At 43.9% G+C, this 27998-nt stretch overlaps 1 protein-coding gene across 5 annotated transcripts in view; it reads left to right on the top strand.

Annotated features, from left to right (window-relative positions):
• Positions 1-27998, top strand: part of LARGE1 (LARGE xylosyl- and glucuronyltransferase 1) — a 607716-nt gene that overhangs the window by 469808 nt on the left and 109910 nt on the right. For all 5 annotated transcript variants that reach the window (XM_081591375.1, XM_081591376.1, XM_081591374.1 and 2 more), the window contains one exon: positions 9511-9615. In XM_081591375.1, coding sequence (XP_081447501.1) covers positions 9511-9615 — 105 coding nt within the window. The remainder of the gene's footprint in view (positions 1-9510; positions 9616-27998) is intronic.

Below are 27998 nucleotides of genomic sequence, written 5' to 3'. Positions count from 1 at the left end.
GTGTCTCCAGCAGTTGGCAGGGGCCCCAGTGCACAGTAGGGATGTGATGAACACCTGCCAGTTAGAGGTTCAATCATGCAGCCTCATCTAGAACTGTCCCAGTGCCCGGAAGCTTCTCCCTGAAAATGCAGCTCACTTCTGTTTGGGTGAGCTCCGGTGGTACTTACCGTCTGGCTTATAAGAAGCAAAATCTATCTTCCTTCAATCTTAACTCATGCAGCATAATTCTCCCTTCTAGAGTGACACTGATTCTAATTCCTCTTAGAAGGGATTATCCCTCAGCTATAGAGGTCAGTAAGGGTGAAATATTTTTGTCCAAATGAAATCAGGGTTGGCTGAACCAAGATATAAACTGGAGCCGGGGTGCTTCACCAAGCAGCCCAAAGGAAACAAAAGGATGGGACCTTTTTAAATAGAGCACGTGGACTCCATCTCAAGGACATGCAACATAAATGTGGGGTATAGAAACCTGGTTAAGGGTCTCAGTGCACCCTCGTGAAATAGAATCCTTTACCAGTTTAGAGAGGCAGAACCTCTCTAAACCTCTCTAAATAGGGTTACTATTCAGGCATAGAAGAGCTACAAATTTGAACCAGATGAGAATTAAAGTTCAAGGAAAGAAGAGGAGGCCAAGTTGGAGAAGCTTAAACATAGGAAAAAAACCAAACCTTGTGGTGTAGAGTTGGTGGTGGAGTCCCAGCCCTTGTGTTGACGTCGTGTTTCTAAACATCTCCCTCCCTTTCTATGGGCTTCATCTGTCAAAGGAGGTGATTCGAGAGGAATTACTAAGCCCTCCTCAGCCCCTGTGACCCTCTGTGACCCCAGAGTGCATTTAGCTGGAACTGAACGGAAGAAGTTGGAGCTGTGAAACCTGCACGTTCAGAAACAGTCCTTTTCAACCCTTTCAGGGTTGTTTAAATACCCTTTTGTGTCGCATCTGCTCAGGAGATGTTTCATTGTTCTTCACCCACTAGTGGTGGGTGGGGTGGGGGGGCACCTGTGGCTGTAAAGCGGTTCTTTCAGATGTTTAGTAAATGGCAATGTAATACTCTTGTGTTTTCCTTATTACAGCCATCCTGCACTCAGACATGCATGGAATGGTGCTATTAAAGCCTTTCTCTTTTAAAATAGCTTAGTAGAATATATAAGAGGCTGGAAGCTCATTGTTAACTTTCTCTGCTGATACTCAGGACAGCCCCTGGTGATAACGTTTTCATATTCACCTGCTGCCTTAAGCACAGCTGGTTTGGTGTGCAGCAGTGATTGGCAGACTCCCTCTGTGTACCCAGGAGCTTCCCAGGGGGTGAGGAAAAGAGAGCTCTGGAAGCATCCATGATCAGGATGAAAGCTGCTGCTCCTGGTGTTTACCTGGAGAGGTTAACTAGTGCCCACCTAATTCCATGCCATTCACATAGAGCCCACCAGTTCCAGATAGGCTAGGTTTATGGGTAACAGGTAGAATTTACTTTTCATTTATCCGTTCATCTATCCATCCATCCACACTATACTAGGCCCCAGGAGCCTAAACGTTTTCAATCAAGGAAGCAAAATCATTAAATTTGACTTCTAAAATATTTCTGTGGCCAAGTAAAGCAAAATATTGGGTAGGCCCAAAAGTTCATTTGAGTTTTTCCATATCAGCATACTAAAACCCAAACAAACTTTTCGGCCAACCCAACAGAGTAGCAAGGAGCTTCCCTGAGGGAAAGGCGACCAAGTATGAATCTGCTTAGGTATCAGGGAAAGAGAGGTGATGACGATGGAGCCAGGAAGAGGATGTTTTTTGTTTTTCAAAAACAAAAAACAAAAAACCTGTAGGAGCTGGCTATAGCAGTGATGTGAGAGGTGAGGAGGGGAGGTGTCATGGTTGACTCAAAGGTCCTGGCTTTAGTGACAAGTTGGGTCTTGATGCTACCAACCAACAGAATAGGCAGGAGTCAGGCTGTTATTTAGGAAGAGAAAATTGTGGATCTGATTTTGATCAGTTTGAGTTGAAGGTCACTGTAAAAGAGCCAAATGAAGCCGTGAGCAGGTAGTTGGATTTAAGAGTAAGAAGCTCTGGAAAGCAGTGTGAGATGGAGCTGGGTAATGATCTTCCTCTTGGTGGTATTTGAAGCCATTGGAGTAGATTCCATCACCCAGAGATAAAATGTAGAGCAAAGAGAGGGGCTGAGGATGGGAGTTCAGGAGCCCAGCTTTGAAGGGGAGGCAGAGGGAGGGGAGCCGCTGAAAGAGGCAGGGAAGGAATGTTCAGAGGGAAGAAAACAGCCAGGAGACTAGTGTCACAGAAGTTAAAGGCTTCAGTGGGGCGGGGGAGAGGCCAGTAGGGTGGCAGGTAGGGGAGCAGCTGGCCAAATTTCCCAGAGTCCTGCCTATGCAGCTAGTGTCAGTGGTTCAAACAGAAAACCTAGACTTCATGAACAATGACAGTCACAAAAGAGAAGATGAGAAATGCCTTTAGTTGGGCACCTACCAAGGGCTGGGTGCTTTATGCATGTTATTTATCTGCACATTTATTTTTGGAGGCAAGTGGGGAATTCTATTCTTGTCCTTTCACTGATAAGGAACTTGAGGCTCAGAGAAGTTATGCCTTGGTCAAGCCATAGAGAACTGGGGCTAGAACTCTGTTTTGCCTGGTTCTAAAACCCTTTGTCTTTCTGGTTTATATCTGGTGGGTGAACGCCCCACCTGTCCTTCCCACATCCAGCGTGCCACCTGGAAGCATCACCATGCCCTGCTCCCTTGGGCCTTCACCTCCTGAATGGCAGCAACCTTGCCTGGAGCCAAAAGCTGCGGAAGGAGGGAGCCAGGGGAGTTCCCAGTCTGGAGCCATTCGTCTGCTGGCTGGTGACACCAACACCATGGCCCCATCAGAATAGCAAGCTTGTTCGCTCTTGTCTGGCTGTTCATGGTTATGTATGAATAAGCAAAGAAGACAGCTTCATTTTCATAAGTTAACTTGTGTCTGGAGTAAGGAAGACGGGAAACAGTGCACTTCATCATAACCACAGGGCCAGCACAGAAAACAATGACAGAGTCTTTTCTGTTGGCCATGGTGTTTTATGATAATAACTCCTAAGGAGAGGAGACAGGTGGTGTGGGATGCTGAGGGAGGCGGCACACCAGCCACCCAGGTCATCTCCCCAAGAGGATTCCCTGGGATTTTTCCACTTAATGGGATGGCAAGCCCAGGATGTGTTTGCATCATCAAGATTAAGGCTTTAGACTTTGAACTCCGGAGACCAGACTGCAGATGCCACCTGGCTGGTGAGCTGGGGTTGGCGAAACTGTGAAAGATAATCTGCCTCATGTGTGCTATAACTGGGGACCTGGGGGGACCTGATGTCTAGGAGGGTGTGACAGGACAGCAGTGTCATCTGAAAAGCTTTGGGGGAGGCCCAGGAGCTTGGAGGTCTGGGTGGAAGGGGCAGGTGTGGCTGCGGTTCGGCAGGGGCTGTGGTAAATGCTCCAGGGGAAATGGGAAGTAGACTTCACCCACCCTGCCATAGAATCCACTACTCCCTGCCCTCCACTCCTCTGACTTACCAGCATTTCTGTCATTGCAAGCATCTCACTTAGTCATAATTGTTTATCTTTCTCCTTCTAACTGCCTCTAGGGTGCAGACTGTATTTTGTCTTTGATTCCTTAGTACTTTGTGTGGTATCTGACACAAAGCAAACCCTCAGTCAGTATTAAATTGAACCAAAGCCTAGGCAGAGTAAGGGTGGTGTCAGCTAAGAAAGTGAGGAGACGGCTAAGACCATAGATGCCTGAATCCAGGTAGAGGGGGAAGAGTATAGGGCTGGGGGACTCTGGGTATGTTAAGTGTAGATACCTACTGAACATTTTACTGTTTTCTGGACATTGTTTACTGGCGATCCATGAATAAGCAAAGAACACAGCTTCATTTTCACAAATTAACTTGTGCCTGTGTGTGTGTGTGTGCACGCCCACGCGCTTAGTCATGTCCAACTCTTTGCGACCCCAAGGACTGTAGCTCAAGGACTGCTCCTCTGTCCATGGGATTTCCCAGATGAGAAAACTGGAGCAGGTTGCCATTCCCTTCTCCAGGGGATCTTCCCTACCCAGGGATCGAACCCACATCTCTCGAGTCTGCTGCATTGGCAATCAGGTTCTTACCACTAGCGCCACCTGGAAAGCCCTAACTTGTACCTAGAGAAAAGAAAATGTTTAATTCTAAAGTATGTACTTTTTGTCCACACCATGTTATAAATGAATGGGAAAAAAAAAAAAACGGGCACAGAAAAAAAGTAACTAGTAACTAGATTAAGTAACTAGTCAAAGGTCACACAGCTATCAGCTGGGTAAGGAGCCAGGATTGGAACCCAGGCAGTCTGGCTTTGTCATTTATTTTCTTCACCACTTTACTGTACTCAGGAAGTGTAGCACTAGAAGAGGCCGCTGAACTCTGCTGGTTGATGAACTGGATTTATGCACCACATGAGTTGATTGTGTGCTAGTGGCCCTTTGAGGGAACCTTGCCATTGACTAAAGCAGAGACAGAGCTCCCAGACCTTGATGAATAATTCTCAAATTTTAATATACATCCAAATTACCTGGGGATTTTTTTAATGCATATTACCAGACTCAATGGCCAGAATTCTTATTTAGAAGAGTGTTAGGTGAAAGTGAAGTCTCTCAGTCGTGTCTGACTCTTTGTGACCCCATGGACCGTAGCCTACCAGGCTCCTCTGCCCATGGGATTTTCCAGGCAAGAGAACTGGAGTGGGTTGCCATTTCCTTCTCCAGAGGATCTTCCCAACCCAGGGACTGAACCCAAGTCTCCTGCATTGTAGGCAGGCGCTTTACCATCTGAGCCACCAGGGAACGAGGTAATTAATATATAATATTACACCCACACTCCCAGACTTTAGAGATAAAATAGAAAAATGAGAACAAAATGTCACCTGATTTTGCTGATAACAGTAAATTTGGAGGATTTGACTTAATGTGCATCTACAGTGGATATTCACTTTGCAGACAAAGGTCCCTATAGTCAAAGCTATGGTTTTTCCAGTAGTCATGTAGGGACATGAGAGTTGGGCCATAAGGAAGGCTGAGCACCAAAGAATTGATGCTTTTGAACTGTGGTGCTGGAGAAGACTCGTGAGAGTCCCTTGGGCAGCAAGGAGATCAAATTAGTTATTCCTAAAGGAAATCAACCCTGAATATTCATTGGAAGGATTAATGCTAAAGATGAAGCACCAATGCTTTGTCCACCTGATGCAAAGAGCCAACTCATTGGAAAAGATCCTGATGCTGGGAAAGACTGAGGGCAGGTGAAGGGCCAGCAGAGGATGAGATGGGTTGGATGGCATCATCAACTCACTGGATATGAATTTGAGTAAACTCCAGGAGATAGTGAAGGACAGGGAAGCCTGGTGTGCTGCAGTCCATGGGGTGACAAAGAGTCGGACACAACTGAGTGTGACTGAACAACAACAGTAGTGGATATTCAGAATACTAACCCCAGAGCTGGAATGGCCCACCTTGTCACAGGAAGCATGCGGTGACTGCAGCCTCGTTCAGAGGGGGCCTGCCCTGTGAGATTCATCCGAGGCTGCACTCTGCTGGCATTCTGGCTCCTGGGAAGGAGGAGGGAAGACAGGGCTAAGCTACCTGAACTCAGTTCTCTCTGAAACTCATGGGGGCAGATAATTCCTTCTACATGCCCTTAATGAGAAATGGGAAGCAGCCTTCCAGAGACCTGCATTTTTAACAAGAAGCCCCAGTGTTTCTGGATCTTCCCAACCCAGGGATTGAACCCAGGTCTCCCCCGTTGCAGGCAGATTCTTTACCAGCTGAGCCACCAGGGAAGCCCTAATTGGTCCTTAGACCACACTTAAAGAAACAAAGTTCTGGGGACTTTCCTGGCAGTCCAGTGGTTAAGACTTTGCCTTCCAATGCAAGGGGTGTGGGTTCAGTCCCTGGTTAAGGAGCTAAGATCCCACATGCCTCATGGCCAAAAAGTCAGAACATAAACAACAGAAGCAATACTGTAACAAATTCAACAAAGACTTTAAAAACGGTCCATGTCAAAAAAAAAAAAAACTTAAAAAAAAAGTTCTAGAAAGTCTTTGTTCTAGAAACAAAGTGCTGGCTGACCTCCAAAAAGAATACCATGCGGATGGGCTTGCTGTCTTTCAGAAGCTGACGGATGAGCTCAAATGATGGTATTTCAAAAGAACTGTTCTATTACTTATATGGTGTTTCACATGGCCCAGCCCCTGTGGTTAGCCCTTAACATATGTGAAGTCATTTAAACATGTGAAGTCACAAGAGTTAGATATTAGGGCAGAGAGAGGTTAAGTAATTTTCTCCAGGCTGCACAGCTAAAAAGTGGCAGGGCTAGAAATTGGAACCAGGACGTCTGGCTCCAGTCTTACCCTCTGGCTACACTGCTACAAGTGGTTCCCTATCCATGGACACAGATTTCTGCAGGGGTGAAGGCACCGAGCAGTTAGCCTAGGGTGTTCACAAGCCCACTTGCAAACCCCAGCTATCAATTTACTCATTGACAGAGCAGCTAATGAATTCATCTGAAAAAGCAAAATGAAGTCTTAGTAGGTGTTTATTATTTTGCCTTCCCAACCAGTGGATAGTAAAATTATAGCTATTATGTTGCTGATTAAGGATTTTGTTTTCTTCACCTTGAAGAGGACTGGCTTAACGTGAAAGGGCTGTATGCCACCATCATAAGAAATGCAGCCCAGGTGCAAAGTGAGAGAAGGAGAACTTGGATGTTGTTATTTGAGATCACATGTTTTAAGGTTAACCAAGCAAATTACTCCTTCTCTGGAAATGAAGACCTTCAGTTGAAGACTCAAGTAGAGCAACCCATATAAAAAATGTTTCAGGGGCTGTCACCCCATGTTTGCAGTTTTCCATGCAACTGATGATGATGCCAGGGTTCCCAGAGCTGAGTGGGAGAATGTGTTGATTTTGGCAAATGGGGAAAGGATGAAATGCTTTGCAGTGTCAGAAATGTGGGGGCGCTAATATACTAATATAAGTGGTCTCCAATCAGGAGAGATTTATGTACCAGACATCATTTATTTAGCAGACATTAATGCATTAGTGTGTCAGCTATTACACAGTCCTTGCCCTTGGTCAAATGGAGAGATGGACATTTACAGCTGAGATGTGTATGTGAATATCATCCATTGTGTCCTTGGCAGGATGTAAGTCAGCAGATGACAGAAATACCCAGAAGAAGTGCTAGGTAGAAATGTCCCCCATCTGATGTGGGAATTCACAGGCATCTTCTTGCTAGAGATGAGCCTGAAAGGAATACTGCTGGGGATTGGCAGGTAGGCAGGCCTAGCAAGAGCCATATGAGCAAGACAGACGTGAGGATACAAGCAGCAGAACTATGCACTTTCATGTGGCTGTTAGAGAATTCATCTGCAGAAGTAGATTGAAGCAGAATACAGTTCATGGAATTCCAGAAAGTGGAATTTGGACTTTCAGACAGCTGAAGATTATCTTTTGTGAAATTCGGATGGCCATCCTAGATTCAATGAAACCTCATTCCCTTTTTATCATTTCTGAGCAGGTGACACTCTTCCTTCATAGTATCAAAAAAGCCGTGATGGTGCCAACTAGGGTCATTAGTAATGATGAACAAGCTCCCCCAAGGACCCCATATCCCCTTTGCATTCTACCCTCAGAGCGAGGTTATTTAGTAGGCTCTCTAACAAGGTCACAGCATCAGGACTCGGCACGCAGCTTGCTTGACTGAGGGCACCGCGCCTTTCAGATCTGTTTTACACGAACGTCCCAAGCTTGTTGCGTGTGAAATTGATTGGCTCTTGCACTTGCTGAATTGGTGATCTGTTTTTCTGAGGGATTCTACACGTATTGGATATGATCATATACAATGACAAAGTGGGTGGTAGTATTTTTCCTATGCCTCTAATTTATGTATTTGTGCTGGGGTGATGATTTAGACGGGAGCTCAATAAATTGATCAAGTAAATTACACCAAACCCACACACCATCATTTCAAGGAGCTGTCATCACACCAAGGAGGTTTTATTTCACCCAGCATGGTATTCCTGGAGAACCACTGTGTTTTCTTCACTTGCTGCTGGGCTTTCATTTGGTCAGAAATGGCTTTATTTCTCAGACTGGCCAATAATATAAAGAATTTTAGCTCCAGAAGGCATTGGTTAGCTGTGACAGACAGTGCCTGTTCATCTCCTGTGACCTTTAGCAAGTTATTTAAACTTTCTGAGTCTCAGTTTCTCATCCTATAAAATGTAGATTTATCATTTCTACCTCAAACATTTGTCCTAAAGGTAAGCAATAATGCACTGACAGTGGAAAGAATCTGGATGTCAGATGACTATGGATGCATATCTTGGCTCCATTGCTACTTGTGCAAATCATGATCCTATGTGAGCCCTCAGTTTCCTAGTCTATAAAAGCTGTTGATCATAGTTGCATGGAGGAATGACTTCTGCACATGGTGGTATAGGGTTGTCTAAGAGAAGACAGTTGAATCTGATGCCTGCCTGCCCCACCTAGAAGACCTGAGTCCAGAAACATTAACACACCAAGAAGTTGGGGTGAGTGGTGGACTCACCTGAGGTGCTAAAGCTGCTAAGAAGTTGACTGAGAGACCTGATTCACCTTTGATCCTATGTGATTCTCAGTACACTCACAAGCAACGCCAACGTCAGAGCCAAGCTCTGGGGACAGAGAAGCAATTGTTCCTATAGAAAACACTCCTGCCTTGCTGACACAAGACAAAGTGGATGTGAGAGTCAAAACGCTGTGAGAGGGTGGTTCTTCTCTGGGGGATCATTTCTCATTAGCCAAGGGTCCTTTCTTCCTTTCTGAGTGAGAAAATTAGCTCATGCCCTGAAAGCCAGTACATTAATATACCTTGAGAAAGAACTGGAACATTTAAAGAAGAGTATGGCAGTAAATAATACATGTTGCATGAGTTAAGGGATGGATGGATAAATGAATGATTGGGGATTCTGGCTTTATCACAGATTAACTGAGTGACCTTGCATACTGTCAGTTCAGTCCTGTCCGACTCTTTTCAACCCCATGGACTGTACTCTGCCAGGCTCCTCTGTCCATGGGATTCTCCAGGCAAGAATACTGGAGTGGGTTGCTGTGCCCTCCTGCAGGGGATCTTCCTGACCCAAGGAGCAAACCCACATCTCTTACATTTCCTGCATTGGCAGGCAGATTCTTTGCCACTAGTGCCACCTGGGAAACTGTGAGTGACCTTGGGCAAGTTAATTCGCTATTGTGGGTGACCTCCATTTCTTTTCTATAAAATAGGGATAATGAAAATGGCTAGGCTGCCTAAATGTGAGAATTAAATACATTAATAGAAGTTAAGCACTTAAATCAGGTCTCAGTACCTCATAAACGAAAGCAGCGTTACAATGATTTGCTGTTATGTTTCCTGTTCTATACTCACGTGGCTCGGCTACTTTTATGACTTTTGCATTCTCTGTGCTTTGCAGGTCAGCAGGTCCTGGGCCTGGTAGAGAACCAGAGTGATTGGTACCTTGGAAACCTGTGGAAAAATCACCGTCCTTGGCCTGCCCTTGGAAGAGGCTACAACACAGGTAAACTCAGGAGGGTGACATGCTGGGCACTGGAGGGTGGGGTGCGAAGTGATGTGAGGACTTTCTCAGGAAGAGGAAGTGAGTCAAAGCACGGGAGAAGCCACCTGGTTGTCTGAGTTCAGCAGTGGACTGTATCAAGTTGGCCCTCTGGTTCTTGCTTAGGGCTGCAGCTACAGGCAGTGTCGCTACTGGGCTGTGGCAGTCGGTGGCATTCTCTCCTGACCTTCAGTCCCTGATCCAGCTGGCATCTTTATGAGTGTCACCTGTAGGATTCATTGGCTTTGTATGGGGATGAAAGTAGCTGATTTTTTTTTTTTGTCTATGACATGTCATAGTTGCAGCATGTGGGATCTAGTTCTCTGTGTATGCATGGGTACTAAGTCACTTCAGTTGTGTCTGACTCTCTGCAACTCCATGGACTGTAGCCCGCCAGGCTCCTCTGTCCATGGAACTTTCCAGGCAAGAATACTGGAGTGGGGTGCCATTTCCTCCTCCAGGGGATCTTCCCAACCCAGGGATCAAACGCACATCTCTTACATCTCCTGCATTGGCAGGAGATTAATTCCCTGACTAGGAATCAAACCCAAGCGCCCTGCATTGGGAGTGTGGAGTGTTAGTCACTGTACCCCTGGGGAAGTTCCCTGATGTCTTACTGACTCTTACAGTTTCTGATTAAAAGTGACATAATTTTTTTTATTGTTTCTTTTTCTTTTTTAACTTGAAGTATAGTTAATTTATAATGTGTTAGTTTCAGATGTATGGCAGTGATTCAGCTATATATACATAGATCTTTTTTTTCAGATTCTTTTCCCTTACAGGTTTTTACAAAATATTGAATATAGTTCCCTGTGCTATACAGTAGGTCCTTGTTGGTTGTCTGTTTTTTTATATAGTAGTATGTATATGCTAATCTCAAACTCCTAATTTATCCCTCCCCCTTTCCACTTTGGTAACCATAAGTTTGTTTTCTGTGTCTGTTTCTGCTTTGTTTATAAGTTCATTTGTATCTTTTTTTTTTAGATTCTACATATAAATGATGTCATGATGCTTGTCCTTCTCTGAATGGCTTCCTTCACTTAGTATGATCATCTCTAGGTGCTTTCATGTTGCTGCAAGTGGCATTTCATCCTTTTTGTGGCTGAGTAATATTCCATCATGTATACATAACACATCTTCTTTATCCTTTCATCTAACAAGGAACTCTCAAGTTGCTTTCATGTTTTGGCTGTTGTAAACAATGCTGCAGTGAACACCGAGGTTCATGTGTCTTTTCCAAGAAGTGACGTTTCCAACAACATTAAATTGGCTTAAAGGATGCCAATGGGTGTGGCCAAGTGTAACCTAGCCATGTGCCTGGAAGGAGAAAAAGCAGATATATTTGGCAATTGGTCCTTAAAAGGAGCACAGCTGCTAAACACCCTGTGTCAGAAATCAAATCCATTTTCTGTCTTGCTGCTAACCCCACACATAGGTCTCTTCTTTTCTTTGTCTCTATTAATAGTGTCATTCATTCATTCATTCTTTGTTCACCTCCTGTCTGTCTAACATTTACTGTGTGCTAGGCCCTGTGCTGGTGTACCAGACATAGCGCATGACCTTGTGGAGTTTATAAAGAAGGAAACTAGAGTAACCTCCCCTCTTTAGGCCCTGGTCCTGCCACTGTCTACCTTCAAAATGCCTCTGGAGATCCTGTTTGCTTTGATACCCTGTTCTCAAGGGTGCAGACCTGTGTTGTGGGTCAAGATGAGAACTTGGAGCTCAAGGAGGGCAGTAGGATAGGTCAGACCAAGAAGGGCTGGGACTCACAATCTAGATCAGCTCTACGGAGTTAGGGCAGGGGTCTGGGGATGGTGCCCCCTAAAGGTGATAAGTGGTAGCGGATCCTGGAAACTCAGGTGAGTCTGTGGTGGGAGGAGTCAGTCAGCTCTGAGTGCTGAGGGTCAGATGCAAATATGAGGCCCCAGCAGCCACAGGACGAAGGATGAGATTCAAGCATCCAGATGTGGACATTCAGAGATCGGGTCAGAGTGGGGTCAAAGCTGGAATAAGACAAGGAAAGAAAGGTCCCGGCTGAATGTCCTGGGCAGCCAGAGGTCAGGGATGCCTGTATTGAAGGCCATCCTGAGTGGGGAGACATTCCTCAGCTGACATTTGCCAGAAGGTCCAGGTGTGCCTCACAGGATGTCATTTTCCACTGGGGAATTTATTATGACCAAAATGGCATGTCCCCTCCTGTTCCTCCCGGTCTATCTCTGACTGTGAGGTCAGGAGACAGACAGGTACCTAAACCCTCTCCAGCTCCTACTTGGTATGCCAAGACAGTGAGTTCCTTCCCTTCTTGCTGCTTTTGAAAGGGCAGAGCAGATGGGGGAAAGCCCTGTTAGAAGTGATGTGTCCATTTAAATCAACCAGTGACATCAAGTGATCATTAGAAAAGGATTTATGGGACATCAAAATGCATTGACTTTCATGACGGGGATTTGTTATTTTAAGACCGAGGATTGTGCCACACATCAGTGGATGAGTCATCCAGACCAGACATTTAGATTCTCTTGGAAATCGTGAGGACTCCACTGGAGGGAACCTGTCTCCCTGAATCCGAGTGCATCTCAGGCATCCAGATGGGGTGTCTTCAGCCCAGCCCCGTGCTGAGCCTTCAGCTTGATGCTGGGAAACCAAGGCAGGTTCGGGTTAGGCTGGAATTCAGCTGTTTAGTCTCTGGGAGCTTAGCCAAGTTTCCCCCTTGAGCCTTAGTTCTCTCCCTGGTAAAATAGGATAAATAACAACAGCACCTAGTGTGTGAATATTAATGAGGTAATGTGTTTAATCAGCTTTTAGTCTGTGGCCTGTTGTATTTTTCTACCACTTATTCCCTTAGAGAATGAGATCCACCTGCTTTGTTTTTTTTTAACATGATCTTTTTTTAAAAGATTTTATTTACTTAGTTTTGGCTGCACTAGGTCTTTGTTGCTGCACGTGGGCTTTCTCTAGTTTAGGTAAACAGGAGCTACTTTCTAGCTGCTGTGTGCAGGCTTCTCACTGTGGTGGCTTCTCTTGTTGCAGAGCACAGGCTCAGTAGTTGTGGCACGAGGGCTTAGTTGCCTTGAGGCATGTGGGAACCTCCTGGACCAGAGTTCAAACCCACGTCCCCTGCATTAACAGGTGAATTCTTAACCTCTGGACCACCAGGGAAGCACCCACTTGCTTTGAAAATGGTGATTAACTGATTGCCTAGGGTTTGCTAAGATCTCCTAAGTCCTTGGGTCAGGAAAAAAAAAAAAGGTCCTTTTTTTAGCTTTTCCCCAAGTATGACATAGTCACCTTGCAGTTTTTAATCTCTCCACTGCCTAGAAAAGGTTAACTTTTTCATATTACTTTAGAAAAAAATGACAATTTTTGTGTATCAGCTGTGTTCTGCTTGGAAAATCGCCAGAAAATGCATGAAATGTTAAAGTTGGAAGATGGGCCTTCAGGACTTGACCTTGTCGCTTTGTGCCTTTGGAAAACTGCTCAAGTTCGATTCCTGGGCTGGGAAGATCCCCTGGAGAAGGGAATGGCTACCCACTCCAGTATTCTGGCTTGGCTTATTCCATGGGGTTGCAAAGAGTCCAACGGGACTAAGTGACTTCCACTTTCACTTTCAGGCTCTCCAAGCCTTGAGTTCCTTGTCGGTGATCTGAGAATGATAGGCCTACCCAGAGCCGTCAGTGAGGCTCTGAGGTTGTGGTATAGCTCCAGGCAGGGCTGGTAAATCCAAGTGCTTTTGGAACTTGGTTGTTTTTCTTTCTCTTCTTGACCATAGCCTAGCCGAGTACCTGTTTTCAAGGAATTCAGGTTTCAGCCATGTTGATCAGATTCAGCTGTGTTCAGCAGGCATCCTACAGAGCACCGTTTCCATGTGTTGTCTTTGTTAGTTGCTAGAATTATCTTCTGTGGTAGACGTTCACCTTCAAAGAGCCAGCCATATCCCCTTCCTCTTTGTTTTCCTTTCCCAGTCAGCTGCACAGAACCCACAGGCCCCTGAAATAGGAGAGAAGATCTGCCCACCTCTCCCATTTAGCACCCTCCCTTCTTATTGAAGCAATTTACAATTTAACCCGTTACTGACCAGGGGATTTTTATAGAAACTAAAGACTATGGCTGGTGGTTTTTCTTTTGGCTCCGCCAAAAGTAATTAATTCTGGTATTTCACTAACAATGGGTTATAATAGTCAATAGTGACACTTGACATACCTGTAAAGTCTTCTAACTTTCGTGAAATGTCTTCAACCCACTCTTCTATAGAAACTAAGGAGTGTTCTCCAGCACCCTGAGTTTCATGTTCACTTAATGTATCAGAATCAATCACTAAAGTTGTCGGTCTTATATTGTTGATCTAATATTCACGTCTTCTGAATCAGAACTATATTCTGAAGAGCTATCATCTTCTAAGATACTAGTATATGTGTTGCTCGGACAATAGGAGAAAATGTCTGCATAAAATTCACCTAAAACTTCCTCTCTTCACTTGAAATTTCATGATGGGCCATTTTTGAAAATTTTGCATTTATAATATGTGCAAGATTGGAACCAAAACATAATGGAGCAAAATGTGAATGATAATCATAAGCTGTATAATGAACTCTTGATCAACTTTTAAGTTCTGACAACTTCCCATGGTGATGTTAATTGCATCACTCTCTAAAAATGTATTGATATGTCTCTCAGTCAATAACATTCAGGTAACAAAAGATGTGTTAACATGTAAACCCATGGCTGATTCATGTCAATGTATGGCCAAAATCCACTACAATATTGTAAAGTAATTAGCTCCCAACTAAAATAAATAAATTTATTAATAAAAAAAAAAAGATGGGTTAATATGTCTCTGGTGATGACAATATGTCATGACCAGATGTTTGTAGTCAATAATGTGTTAATTCCGTATTAAGGGAGCCCCTAAACCATAGCAGCTGTGGATGACCAGATAGACACCAGCACAGGGTCCTTGCCACAACTGCCCAGGTGGAATAAAGGGGAACTCCCACATCCTTCCCACATCCTTGCACAGAGATGTTTTCACTCCCGACTGTTCTACCTATTCATCATCTCTTATGTGCAAGCAGCTGTCATTCACCCAGCAGTCAGCTGTCTGCAGAACTTTAAAAACAAATAAAACTAAGATGATGATAGTCTCATAAAGATTCAACCCACTTCAGTTCATATGCTGTTAGTGAGTTATCTTAAAAACAAACACCAACAGAAAAGAGAAGGGGAAGACAGCTCAAAGTAGCAGGTGATTGGAGAAGGAGTGGGGGAAGGCAGGCCAGCTGAGAGAAGATGGCAAGTTTATAGGAGGCTTGTTTGCACAGGATTCCAGACATTGCTTACAGAGAGGACGTGTCCTTCTATATTAAGGACATAATATTAACCAGAGGATGTGCTTTAAGGAACAATTTAAAAGTAAACTGCATCCTGTTCCTTTCAGTCTCCAAATTAGGCCAGAGACAGGCAGATGGAGACCTGGCTCTCTAGGGAGGGAGGAAGAATTTCTCTAGGAATCCTTATATGCAGAACAACAAAATTGGGATATTCAAGGACTGACTCATCACTGAGTTTGGATCAAACTGGGTCATGAACAAGTAAGGAAAAGGTAATTGATGGCAAAGTTGGACACCATGGTGAATTTCATGGTGATGATTAAGGAAACCAACATTTGACAACCTGCTAAATAACTGTGAAAGAGATACTTTGAGTGGGATGACTGGCAGTGTGAGATGTAGGTCAACCCTCTGCTCTGGCCTCTGACACAGGGCATTCTACAACTCTAGGCAAGTCTTCATTTCGCTGAGCCCTCCTTAGGTCAGGAACCAAGATCTCTTCATGCTGGAAAGCAATATTGTGATTGGATGATTCTGTCTATAATAATTTCATCCAGAGAAACCAGATTTAAATGTAGCTTGTTCATTCAGCACATGCTACTGAGTGCCTGTTATTTGAGACAGAAAATTATTTTTTAAGTGTGATACCAAGAGCCTTCCTTCAAGAAGATTATTGTCTAGTAGAGGAGAGTTTGCATATCTACAAATAAATTCAGTACGACTTGAGCCTGTAGCCTGGTTGAGATTCAGATTTGAACATCTGCCTTGCAGTAACCCTGGACTGGCATTTTCTAGACTAATTCTAGAAGATGTTGCAGGAGATGGTAATGTGTGTTCAGAAACTGTGGACAGAGAGGTTGAGAAATCGACATATTCTACCCCTCCCTTGGACATTCAGGTTACATGCTAGCATATTAGAAATGCTGGGAAGTCCAGAAGTAAAGCTGTTAAACCCACTAGCATTCCCTACTCTTACTTGATCCTAAAAATATGGAAACAGGTTTGGGAAAAACCACCTTTACATAAACTCGGGACAGAGATTATCACTTTTTGAGCTCTGTATCCCATGTCCTTGGCATACAAGTATTTAAATGGAGTATGTAGAATAATCCCTATGAAAGATGCTTGCTGTTCTAGGAACCATTCATCTGCTACCACACTTAGTAGAAATGTTTATTCTCTTTCATACTATAGGATCTCATTCATTTTCCTACTGTAAAGACATAGACACCATATTATTACACCTTTTCTTATGAATTTTTATTGGAGAATAGTTGATTTACAATGTTGTGTTATTTTCTGCTACACAGCAAAGTGAATCATATACATATATCCCCTCTTTTTTGAATTTCCTTCCCCTTTTAGATCACCACAGAGCACTGAGTAGAGTTCCCTGAGCTATATAGTAGGTTCTCATTGGTTATCTATTTTATACAAAGTACCAATAGTGTATACATTGCACCTTCTTAACAACATGTGTGCAGTTGCATATCTGAGCTAGTCATCAGACAACAGCCCTCCAGAACTTTCCATATGAAAGAATGGAGTGTGAGATGGCTTTAATCTTGATTGGTAGGTCACCTCTGCATAGCCCAGTTTCTCTGAGGGTGACATTCTAATTCTGATGGCATGGTCTGGCTCTTATCAGACTATTGGAGGCTCACACCTCCACCTGCACACTTTCACCCACTTTTCTGAATCATTTAACATGCCTGGTTAAGGTGTCACTTTTTAGGCCCTAACCTGGAGAAACTGATATGAACTTAAATCCTTGTGTTTTTTATTTGACTTCATTTTAGTTCTTAACTTAGGGTCCATCAAAAAATAATGAAAATGCCTTCTTTTCATTCAGCCATGGTCTTGCCCTGTTTTTTGTGACAAATATTTTGAGCGCCTCTTTTACAATCCTGGAATAAAATTGAAAGATTACCTATATTACACTGTCTACAAGTGTAATTTCAGTAAAATAATACAATGCCCTAGCTATGATATAAAGACAAAAAGGAAATTAATTTACTATAAAATAATATTGACTGCAACATGTGATTGTTCAGGCTTGGCTACAAAGACATAATGAAGTACTAAATGCTTCTACATTTGGAATAGAGTTGTCTTCAGCGGGGCAGCTGCAAAGAAAGATGGTTCTAATGGGAGACTGGTGATCCAGGTTCCTTGAGTACGGTTTGCCATTTGTGACAAGTTTTCCAAACTAGTGAATGACTCTTCAGAGAGCAGGAAGTACCATATTTTCTTGATTTGTATTCCAAGTTCAATGTCTATTAAATGATGCGCCACTCCCCGCCCCCCCCAGAAAAAACACTCTGTTTTGTAAGTAGTAGTATTAATAGTTTCAGGCTCAGATAGTTACAGCAATTATACACAAGTATAACATGAATGTCCAATGGGGCCCAAATAGGATGCAGGTATACTCTTCATTGTGCCAGCCTGTCTTGGAAAGGAGTTCTCTTTCACCATTGAGGATCATGAATCCAAGATCTTACAGGCTGGTTCACAAAGCTGTGATGTGCCCAAGATCCTCCTGGACATTGACATCAATGAGTAAGAGAGCTCCTGCCTGGAGTGATGGCGGGGAATGAATTGGAAATTTGGGATTAGTAGGTGCTAATTTACTGGAAAGAACCCTGATGCTGGGAAAGATTGAGGAGGAGATGGGGGTGACAGTGGATGAAATGGTTGGATAGCATCGATGACTCAATGAACATGAGTTTGAGCAAACTCTGGGAGATAGTGAAGGATAGTGAAGCCCGATGTGCTGTAGTCCAAGGGGACACAAAGAGTTGGACATGACTTAGTAACTGAACAACAACAAGACAGTTAATAGAATGAATGAACAGCAAGGTCCTACTGTATAGCACAAGGGACTATATTCAGTATCCTGTGATAAACTGTAATGGAAAAGAATATGAAGAAGAATATATATATACATACATACAATATTTATGTATAACTGGGCTTCCTTGGTGGCTCAGATGGTAAAGCATTGGCCTGCAATGTGGGAGACCCAGGTTCAATCCCTGCGTTGGGAAGATCCCCTGGAAAAGGAAATGACAACCCATTCCAGTACCCTTGCCTGGAAAATCCCATGGACAGAGGAGCCTGGTAGGCTACAGTCCATGGGGTGGCAGAGTCGTACATGACTGAGCAACTTCACTTCACTTCATGTATAACTGAATCATTTTGCTGTACAGTAGAAATGAGCACAACATTGCAAATAAACTATACTTCAATAAAATAAATTTTAAAAAAGAGTGCTTCCTGCTCACAGAGAGGGTTCAAGCCACCAGAAATCTACTCAGCAGACATTCCATCCAAGCTACTTTTCTCCACTTAACTTTTTTCTAGGGTTCGGTGATTCTACCTGAGGCTCATCTACTCCATGTCCTAAACCAAAATCTCCTTTGGCCTTAGTGCTGCCTTGTGGATTCACACAGGATAAATCTGTTCCCTCATCTACCTGATGACCCCGTAGGTATCTGAGGGAGAGAAGATGAACAATACATCGTAGTCTCTTCTGGGGACTCACCACTCCTGGTCCCTCTGAGCCCCAGTTTATTCAGAGTGAGATGAAGATGGCTGGTCCTTCTACCTCATAGAGGATTGTTGTAGGCCAGTGAGATCACAGTGCATTTAATATGATAAGGCAAGATTGGGCACGGAGTCAGGGCTCAGTAAATGTAGCAGTGGTTGCATGTTGCATTCAGTTACAAGGTAGAAAAAGAGACTGCAGGATGTCTGACCTCTAACCATGTTGATCACCCTATGCCTCTCGAGCTTCTATTTCATTTTTCCTATTAAAGGACAGTATTGCTGTGTCCTAGAGATGATCTATCCTGGGTTAAAGTCTTGCCGCCATGATTTGGGACAATGGCCAGTTTCTTTCTTTAGTTATCATATCACGACAAGAAGAGTTCCCACCTAACAAGGTTGCTTTGAGGAGGAAAAGATCATATTTGAAAAGTGCTTGGGACGATGTTTGGATCAATAAATTGTCAGATATTAGCATTACTTGCCCCTTGATTCGCAGGCGGGGCAGACAAGTGTGACTCTTCAGCATCTTTTGATATTAGCTCTGTCTTTTGTCCAGTGAAGACACCTAGGGCTGAGCTCTCCCTCCCCAGAGCTGACCATCCATGTGTCCATTCATTAAGAACATTCATCAGGCACCTTCCAAGGCCCTGAAGATGACATTGACTGAGACAAACAGGAGCCCTTTTCATAGGAGGTCTCTTGTCATCATGGGAGAGAAGCAATCTTCCCCTAGTGTCCTTCGATGTTGTCTTCTCCTGGGCTCCCACACCCACCCAACCCCAGCCCTTCTACCTTTCCTGCTGTCCCTTGAGCACACCTGTTTAACCCTGTGAGCCTCTCCATCCATCTCCAGACTACAGCCTCACTCTAACCCTTGCCTGCTTCATTCTTCTCCATAGTGTTCACTGCCATCTGGTCTGTGATCATTTTGTCCATTTTCTTCTTAATTATCTGTCTCTTTCTATGAGAATGTAAGTTCCTCAAGGGTTGTAATTTTGTCTGTTAACTTCACTACTTTATCTCCTGTCCCCAGAATTATGCCTGGCATATACTATACTACTTACATATTGAGTAAGTTTTTGTTGTTGAATGAAATAATTTTGGAAGATGGTGTTTTGAAGACTAACATAGAACAGTGGTTATCAAAGTATGTTGGTGGTACATTTGATGTCCTAGGGGACACTGGAAATGTCCAGAGACATTTCGAGTTATCACAACTAGGGAGATGCTGTTGGCATTGAGTGGATAAAGACCAGGGAGGCTGCCACACATCTTGCAGTAAACAGGAGGGTCTCCTACAATAAACAGTTGTCCAACTTCAAAAGTCATAGTTCTGAGTCTGGAAAACCCTGACATAGTGTGATGGCTTAGAAGCATGGGAGGGAATTGGATTCTTCTAGAAAGAACCTTCTTTTACAGAAGGGTTCTCTGAGAGAGTAACATTTGAGCTAAAGATCTGAGGAAAGGAAGTTGGCAGAGATCTAGAATAATAATATTCTAAGCAGAGACCTCTCTTGACGGCAGAGACCTCTGAGTGGAAGTGGACCTGGATGTATATGTTTCTTTCACATCATCATGCCTCACACCCCCTGGTCAGACTTCATGCCAGCCTTCACCAGGCTCCATATGAGTAGCCCATGTCCAGGCCATTCCTGTCCCCCTCGCCTACAATCTAGTGATGCTCTAGTGAAACAGATTTCTGCAAGTTCTCAGACTGAGAATGCTGTCAATTCTTCCTTCCATGCTCTTTGAGCTCTCTGAATTGATTAACATGCTTTAGAGCTGTGCATTTGATCCTGTTTTCCTGCCTTAGCTTTCGAGTTTGTAAAGAACGCCAGCAGCCCTGAGTGAATGGTGTCAAAGCACAGCACCTGGGAAAGGGTCTTCCTGGGCTGCTCTTGGCTAGCTCTCCAGACAGATGGCCCCTGCTCTTCCCTGGGCACTCCTGTTGAGCCCTGCTGGCCTCTGATTGTTGCCCAAATGCATTCCCATCCCAAGCCTCAGCCCTCTGCCTGGACTGTTGTTCCACCAGCCCCCCACACCCCCACTCACCCCGTTACTTCCTTCGGTCCTCTTGGATGCCATCTCCTCATGGTGGGCCTCCCTGTCTTATCCAAAGTATCAATAACACCTCCGATGCCCTCACTCAGATTTATTATTCTACATTTGCACTTTCCAGCAATATGATAAAATATATAAATCAAATAAAAATATCAACTACAAAAATCGAATAACATTTTGATTATTCCCCCACTGCCACTTTGGTAGGCAGAATGCCTACCCACCCAAAGATGTCCATGCCCTAATCCCTGGACCTGTGGTTGTTATGTTACATGGCCAAAGAGACTTTGCAGCTGTAATTATGGATCTTAAAATAGGGAGATTATCCGGGATTATCCGAGAGGCCCAGTCTAATCACAGGAGTCCTTAAAAGCAGAAAACTTCCTCCACCTGGAAGCAGAACAGATGTTGCAGAATGGAATTCAGATTTGAACCACAAGAAAGACTCATTGTGCCTTAACTAGTTTGAAGATAGAGGGGACAAAGTGACAAGGAATGAAAGTAGCCTTTAGGAGCCAATAAAGTGTCCCAGCTGACAGTCGGCAAGCAATAGGGAAGCTCAGTCCTACCACCATAAGGATCTGAATTCTGCCAACAACCTGATTAGCTTGGAATAGACATTCTCCCAGAGCCTCCAGGTAAGATTCAGCTGGCTAACACCTTGATTGTGACTTTGTGGGAGTTCAAGGAAAGAACCCAGCCCAGGCCCTAGATTTCTGACCTATGCAACGGTGAAATAACAAGCTGATGTGTTTTAAGTCAATAAGATTCTTTGTTATGGCAGCAAGAGGAAACTCATGTCCCTGACTTTGCTTGTAAAAATGAAAGTTCCTTGAGAGAAAGGATCTACTCCTGTGTCCCCATCTGGAACATGAAAAGCTCTCAATAAATATTTGTTGAATGAAGAAGCGAATTCTAGTTTTCTGTACTCGTGCCTTTCTGGTCATGGGAGAGAGCATGGAAAATTGTTGATGGGGAACATTCTGTATTCCCAGGTCTTACCATGTTGCCCATTCAATAGGCAGAGCTCTCAGCAGGTACTGGCTACCTGGCATTGGATCTTGCACCAGGAGTTGAAATTAGAAATAAGATACAGTCTCCATAAAGAGGACTGAGCACCAAAGAATTGATGCTTTTTAATTGTGGTGCTAGAGAAGACTCTTGAGAGTCCTTTGGACTGCAAGGAGATCAAACAAGTCAATCCTAAAGGAAATCAACCCTGAATGTTCATCAGAAGGACTGACATTGAAGTTGAAGCTCCAGTACTTTGGTCACCTAATGCAAAGAGCCTACTCATTGAGAAAGACCCTGATGCTGGGAAAGATTGAAGGCAAAAGGAGAAGTGGGCGGCAGAGGATGTGGTGGTTAGATAGCATCACCAACTCAATGGACATGACATTGAACAAGCTCTGGGAGATACTGAAGGACAGTGGATCCTGGCATACTGCAGTCCACGGAGTCGCAAAGTCAGACACGACTTAGGAACTGAACAATAACAAAGAGTCTCTGCTTGCACCATCATGACCCCCTGCCCCCTACATTTGGTCCACCATATAATTAAAGGTCAGCAGGTTAAGGACAGCTAAATGCCACTTGGTTTGGTGCTGTGATGGAGGAGCACATCCATGGTATAGAGAGCTAGGTTGGAGGTGGGCTTCGATGCATTGAGAAGGGTGTCAGAGCCAGGAGGGCTGTAGGTGGGGAAGATGGAGTAGATATCCCAGGCCAACAGAAGAGCAAGTGTGGAAATACTTGGCAGGGGTAGGGAACAACACATAGTTTGTCTATTTAATCACTTGTGTAATCTGCCCAGTACACAGGGTATGCTGAAGTGCCCAAACTCTGTCTCCATCCTTATTAGTAGAACAACCTTGGGTACATTCCTTCATCTTTTTTGTCTGGGGTTTTGTTTGTTTGTTGGTCAGACTTTTCTCATCTGTATAGTAAGGGTGTAGGTACAGACTCAAAGGATTGCTGGAAAGGTTTTTCTTTAATTTCATTTTATTTGTTTTGTTTTATTTATTTAAATGCACCACTCTGTATTTGGGATCTTAGTTCCCCAACCAGGGATTGAACCTATGTCCCCTGTAGTGGAAGCACAGAGTCTTAACCACTGGACCCTCAGGGAAGTGCCACAGGAAAGATGAAGCGAATGGAAATACCTGGCAAACAGGAAGCACTCCCTACAGGATTACTGGAACTCCTGGCCCAGCCTTGGAGCTAGATGGGAGGTGCAGGCAGGGCAGGCAGGGAGGCTGGGAGCTGGGTGGGTCAAAGGTCTGAATGCTAAAGAGGCAGTTCAGCTTTATCCACTGGCTGCGGGGGGGTGTGGGTGGGGGGAGGTCAGTTAAACAATGCACAGTTTCACTCCAGGCCCCAGGGAGAAACCACCCTCAGCCACCATCCTCTTCCCTTTACATGGTCTCCATTTATATCTTGTCCCTGAGCCAAGTTTTCATTTCCTAACGCAGGGGTTCAGCATGTTCAAACACTATGCAAAAGTTCCTATCAGCAAGCCCCAGGCACTTAACCCACCGCATTGCCTTCAGAGGCGCTGGGTCCTCTGAAGTACCCTCCGGAAACAGCCAAGTGAGAGCACCGGCCCACCTCCCACTCCCCCCCCCCCGACCTTATTGGGCTTGGGGGGGTGGGGGGCTCTTATCAAGCTGAACTGCTGAAGAGTTCTCCCAGCTGCATACTGGAAAGATGGGAAGATTTCCCATCACCCACCCTCCTGAGCCAAAGCCACTGTTATAGAAGAGTTACTCTGTCATTGCTTCCTCCTTCCCCCTACACAGCCTCTTGGCAGGGAGAGAATGTGTATTTAATTTGAGGCTTCCAGAATCTGACCTTAAGTGCAAGAAGACTGCCCCAACTTCTCCTCTCCCTCTATCAGACCTTTTCACCTGAACTATTTTCCTTATAAATGATTCTGTTTCCTGAGTGGTTCTGACTGTATGGTTTTCCTCCCTCTTTGCTAAGTAAATCACAAGGCTTCTGCATGCTGGATAATGAGAAACAAAACAAAAAGTAACCAAAACCTTTCCACTGACCTGGGCCTCACCTGCCATTGTCCACATGAGCTAGAAGGGCTGCATCTGTCGGGCTGCATCTGTCAGGCTGTAGAACTGGACACAGGGCGCTCCCTCCTGGGGTCGTAACTTACTGCTTATGCTTCTGAACTTAAGGCCTCTCCAAGCCCCAGTGTCCTCTTCTGTGAATTGAGACTAACGATGCTGTCTTAGTCTTTTCAGGCTTCTGTAGTAGAATACCATAAGCTGGGGGCTTATAAATGACAGATGTTTATTCCTCACGGTTCTGGGGACCCAGAGGTCCAAAATCAAGGTAGCTGGTAGATCCTGTGTCTGGCGAGAGCTCACTTCCTGGTTCATAGCCGGCTGCCTTCCTAGTGGAAGAGGTGAGGGAGTTTTGTGGGGTCTCTTCCATAAGGACACTAATTCCTTCCCTGAGGGATCCAACCCAATGACTTCTTGTTGTTTAGTCGCTAAGTGTTGTCCGACTCTGCAACCCCATTGACTGCAGCACACCAGGCTTCCCTGTCCTTTACCATCTCCTGGAGTTCGCTCAAACTCATGTCCATTGAGTAAATGATGCCATCCAACCATCTCATCCTTGGTTGCCCCCTTCTCCTCCTGCCTTCAATCTTTCCCAGCATCAGGGTCTTTTCCAATGAGTCGGCTGTTTGCATCAGGTGGCCAAAGTATTGGAGCTTCAGCATCAGTCCTCCCAATGAATATTCAGGGTTGATTTTCCTTAGGATTAACTGGTTTGATCTTCTTGCCGTCCAAGGGACACTCCAGAGTCTTCTCCAGCACCACAGTTCAAAAGCATCAATTATTCAGCACTCAGCCTTCTTTATGGTCCAAATGCTCAAAAATCTTTACTTTCTAATCATTTTACTGTTATCTAGGCTCTTAAAGTTGTTTACATCTGCTCTGTCTATATGGTATTAATAGAAACACTGCATGTCCTACTGCACATAACTTCCCAGTTATGATTAGTAGCCTGAAATCTGCCATGGTGGGAGTATTTACACCATGGGAATGAGCAAACAGTACAAATCAGGGCTTTTCTTTCTTTCTCTCTCTCTCTCCCTCCCTCGCTCCCTCCCTCACCTCCTTCCCTTTCCTCCTCCCCTCCTCCCTCTCCTCCCTCTCCTCCCTCCTCCCTCCTCCCTCCTCCCTTCCTTCCTCACTTCCTCCCTTCTTGTCAAACCTTTACCAGCTGCCACTGAAATAAACGAATATATGAAATCCTCTTTCCTTATCATGTTCTCTAGAATTAAACACTGTTAGAAGTTTGCAGTATATTCTTCTCTTTCCACTTGTGTAATTATCTATTTCTCTCTGTATATACGTTTCATTTTTAATTATTAAATGTTCAGTTTACTTAAAAATGAAATGTTGGTTATCTTTCTACATTGATATTTAAAGTATTTTTTGAGAACTGCATAGTTTTTCCATTTGATGAACGTACCATAATTTATCTCATTTCCTCTTAATTGGTATTTTAGTTCCTAGATTCTCCATGCCCCCAGTTATAAGCAGCACCACACACAAACATCCTTTATATTCATCTTTGTTTGCTGATGCAGTGGATTCTCTGAAATGGTACTGCTGTAGTATAGATATTTTAAATTTTTATGCTTTGTAAAATGCCAAATGTGTCAAGAGGTCAGATAGGTAAAAATAGAAGTAATATTTGTAAGTAAACCATTTTAAAATTAAACAAGTGTGTGTGTGTGTGTGTGTGTGTGTGTGTGTGTGTGTGTGTGTGTGTGTGTGTGTGTCTTTTGCTTGTTTGGTTTCTGTGCTGGGAATACAGTGTGTGTGTTGCAGAAGAATTGGTATTTTTCAGAGTATCTGCTTTAGAAGAACCTGCTTTGGACTGAATTGTTTCCCCCACCCACAATTTATGTATTGAAGCCTTAAACCCCAATGTGGGTTATTTGAAAATAGAGTCTTTGGGAGGTAATTAGGTTCAGGTGAAGTCAAGAGGGTGGGTCCCTCAGGGTGGAATTAGTGCCCTTTTAAGAGGAGCCCAGAGAGCTTGCTTTCTCTGTCGTCTGATCACACAGCGGAACAGTTCCCTTCTGCAAGCCATGAGGAGAATCCTCATCAAACCAGCATGTGGATCTGAGACTTCCAGTCTCCAGAACTCTGAGAAAATACTGTTGCATAAGCTACAAAGTCCATGGTATTTTGCCGCAGCATCCCAAGTCACCCAACAGAGAACCTAATTTCAGCTTTTGTCAACGTGGGCAAATGGTCTCTTAACTAAAAGGTTCAGCCAAGCTTTTGAAGCCATAAATGATGGACCTTTCCTTGCTGTGGATAACTTTATCTGGCTGTGGTATTTCAGTGAATTGACCTGGCCTGTGAGTGGACACAGGGGGTGGTCATTTCCTGAAAGTGTTTCTGCCCTGCTCTGCTGACCCATGCAAGGTCGGTGGTTTCTGTGTCACTCACTCAGGTCTTGGCATAGTAAGCGCTAACAGGAGCTGTGACCTAGCCACCCTGATGCTGTGTTACTCAGTTTGCAGTGCAAGGGAGAGAAGGGAAGATGTGATCCTGAATCCTCCTGCCGTAAAAAAAAAATAATTGTGTGTTTATTCAGTGCACAGTTTCCGTGAAGGCGTATTTATGATGAGAAGAGGCATCTGATTTCCTGGAGGTCTCTTGAGTTCACAGTCCCCAGCTCTTCGATTTGACTCCTGCATTCATGTGCATTAGCTCACGTAATCCCCATTACAGAGGAGCCGATGGAGCTGCAGAGAGGCTAATCGACTCCACAAGTTGAAGCTAGTGCTTCAGCCTACCTTCCAGTCTCTTCTTGGTGCTTCAGTGCTTCAGATTGGTGGAGCATTTGCTCAGAAGAGACCCTTCCTCAACACATAGGACTAGACAGCTGAGAACCATCTTGTAAACCTGGTGCCATCCTTTAATTGAGAGCCCATATATATATATATACATATGTTCATATCACCAACTAACATTCACTGAGCATTGACTTTGTGCCAAGTCTATGCTAAGTGCTTTTCATGCTTTATTTCATTCAGTTCTCAATATCTTCTTTGCAAGGTTTACAGGTTTATTCAAAAGTCATTCTTTAGAACATCCTTCAGAATCATGGCTATACATGGAAATCACCTGAGGAAATTTTAAAAAGCTCTGAATCCAAGGCTCTCCTTAAATCATCAGAACCTCTGATATGGGACCCCTCCATTAGTAGTTTCTAAAATCATGCAATTTTTTGTTGTTGTTGTTTAATCTCTAAGTCATATCTGACTCTTCATGAGTCCATGGCCTGTAGCCCACCAGGCTCCTCTGTCCATGAGATTCTCCAGGCAAGAATACTGGAGTGCGTTGCCATTTCCTTCTCTAGAGAATCTTCCCAACCCAGGGATGAAACCCACATCTCCTGCATTGCAGGAAATTCTTAACCCCTGTGCCCGTGGGAAACCCAAAACCATGCAGGTGTACATCTAAAACTAATACAATACTCTAAGTCAATTATACTTCAACAAAAAAAGTAAAAGCATGCAGGTGATTCCTATCTACTAGATAGAAATGCTTGCTTATCTTTGCAAATATTGCATTAGAAAAACACATTAGTACCTTTTTTTGTAACCTTCTTTCCTTCTTCTTTATTCTCTTTGTCCTGTTTTCCTAACCATCACCAGACTCTGGGACTCCATAGCTGTTTGAATTTCCATATATTCATTCAGGAGAGATATTTTGAGTATTGGCTGTGAATAATACCATTCCCCCAACTAGGCTATGGGGATGCTTAAGTGACACCAGAATCCTGACCTTAAAAGGCTACTGTCAGGAAGGAAGTAGGACAATGAAATGCCCTTCAGATTCATCCCTGGTATTACAAATGGCAGGATTGCTTTTTTTTTTAAGGCTAAATAATTTTCCTCTGTGTGTGTGTGTATGTATGCATGTGTACACATTGTTTATACCCACACTGAGGAAACATTTCATTTTTAATCTTCATATATATATATTTGTGATATTTTTCTTTATCCATTCATCCTCGAGGGACATGTAGGTTTTTCCATATCTTGGCTATAATGTTACAGTGAAATGTTGTGTGGATATCTCTTCAAGATACTGATTTCGGTTCCTTTGGAGAGTTACCTGTGTGAGGTGATGGATGTGCTAATTGTCTTGATGATCATTCTACAGTATATACCATATCATCATGATGGACACTTTAAGCATACACAGCTATGGGTCAGTTATCCCTCAATAATATTGAAAACCAAAAGAATACTTAGGAGAAATTACAAGAGATTATCATACGTAAATGCCCAGATGGAGAATGCCCTTGGGCTACTTGTAGGGAAAAGGGGGTGCAGGAATGCCCCTTCCAGGGGTTGATTTG

This window comes from Giraffa tippelskirchi, chromosome 4 (genome assembly GCF_054371585.1).
Source record: "Giraffa tippelskirchi isolate mGirTip1 chromosome 4, T2T-mGirTip1v1.2.pri, whole genome shotgun sequence".
Taxonomy (NCBI): Eukaryota; Metazoa; Chordata; class Mammalia; order Artiodactyla; family Giraffidae; genus Giraffa; species Giraffa tippelskirchi.
The sequence above is the reverse complement of the archived record's forward strand: the minus strand, read 5'-3'. Positions and strand labels throughout refer to the sequence as shown.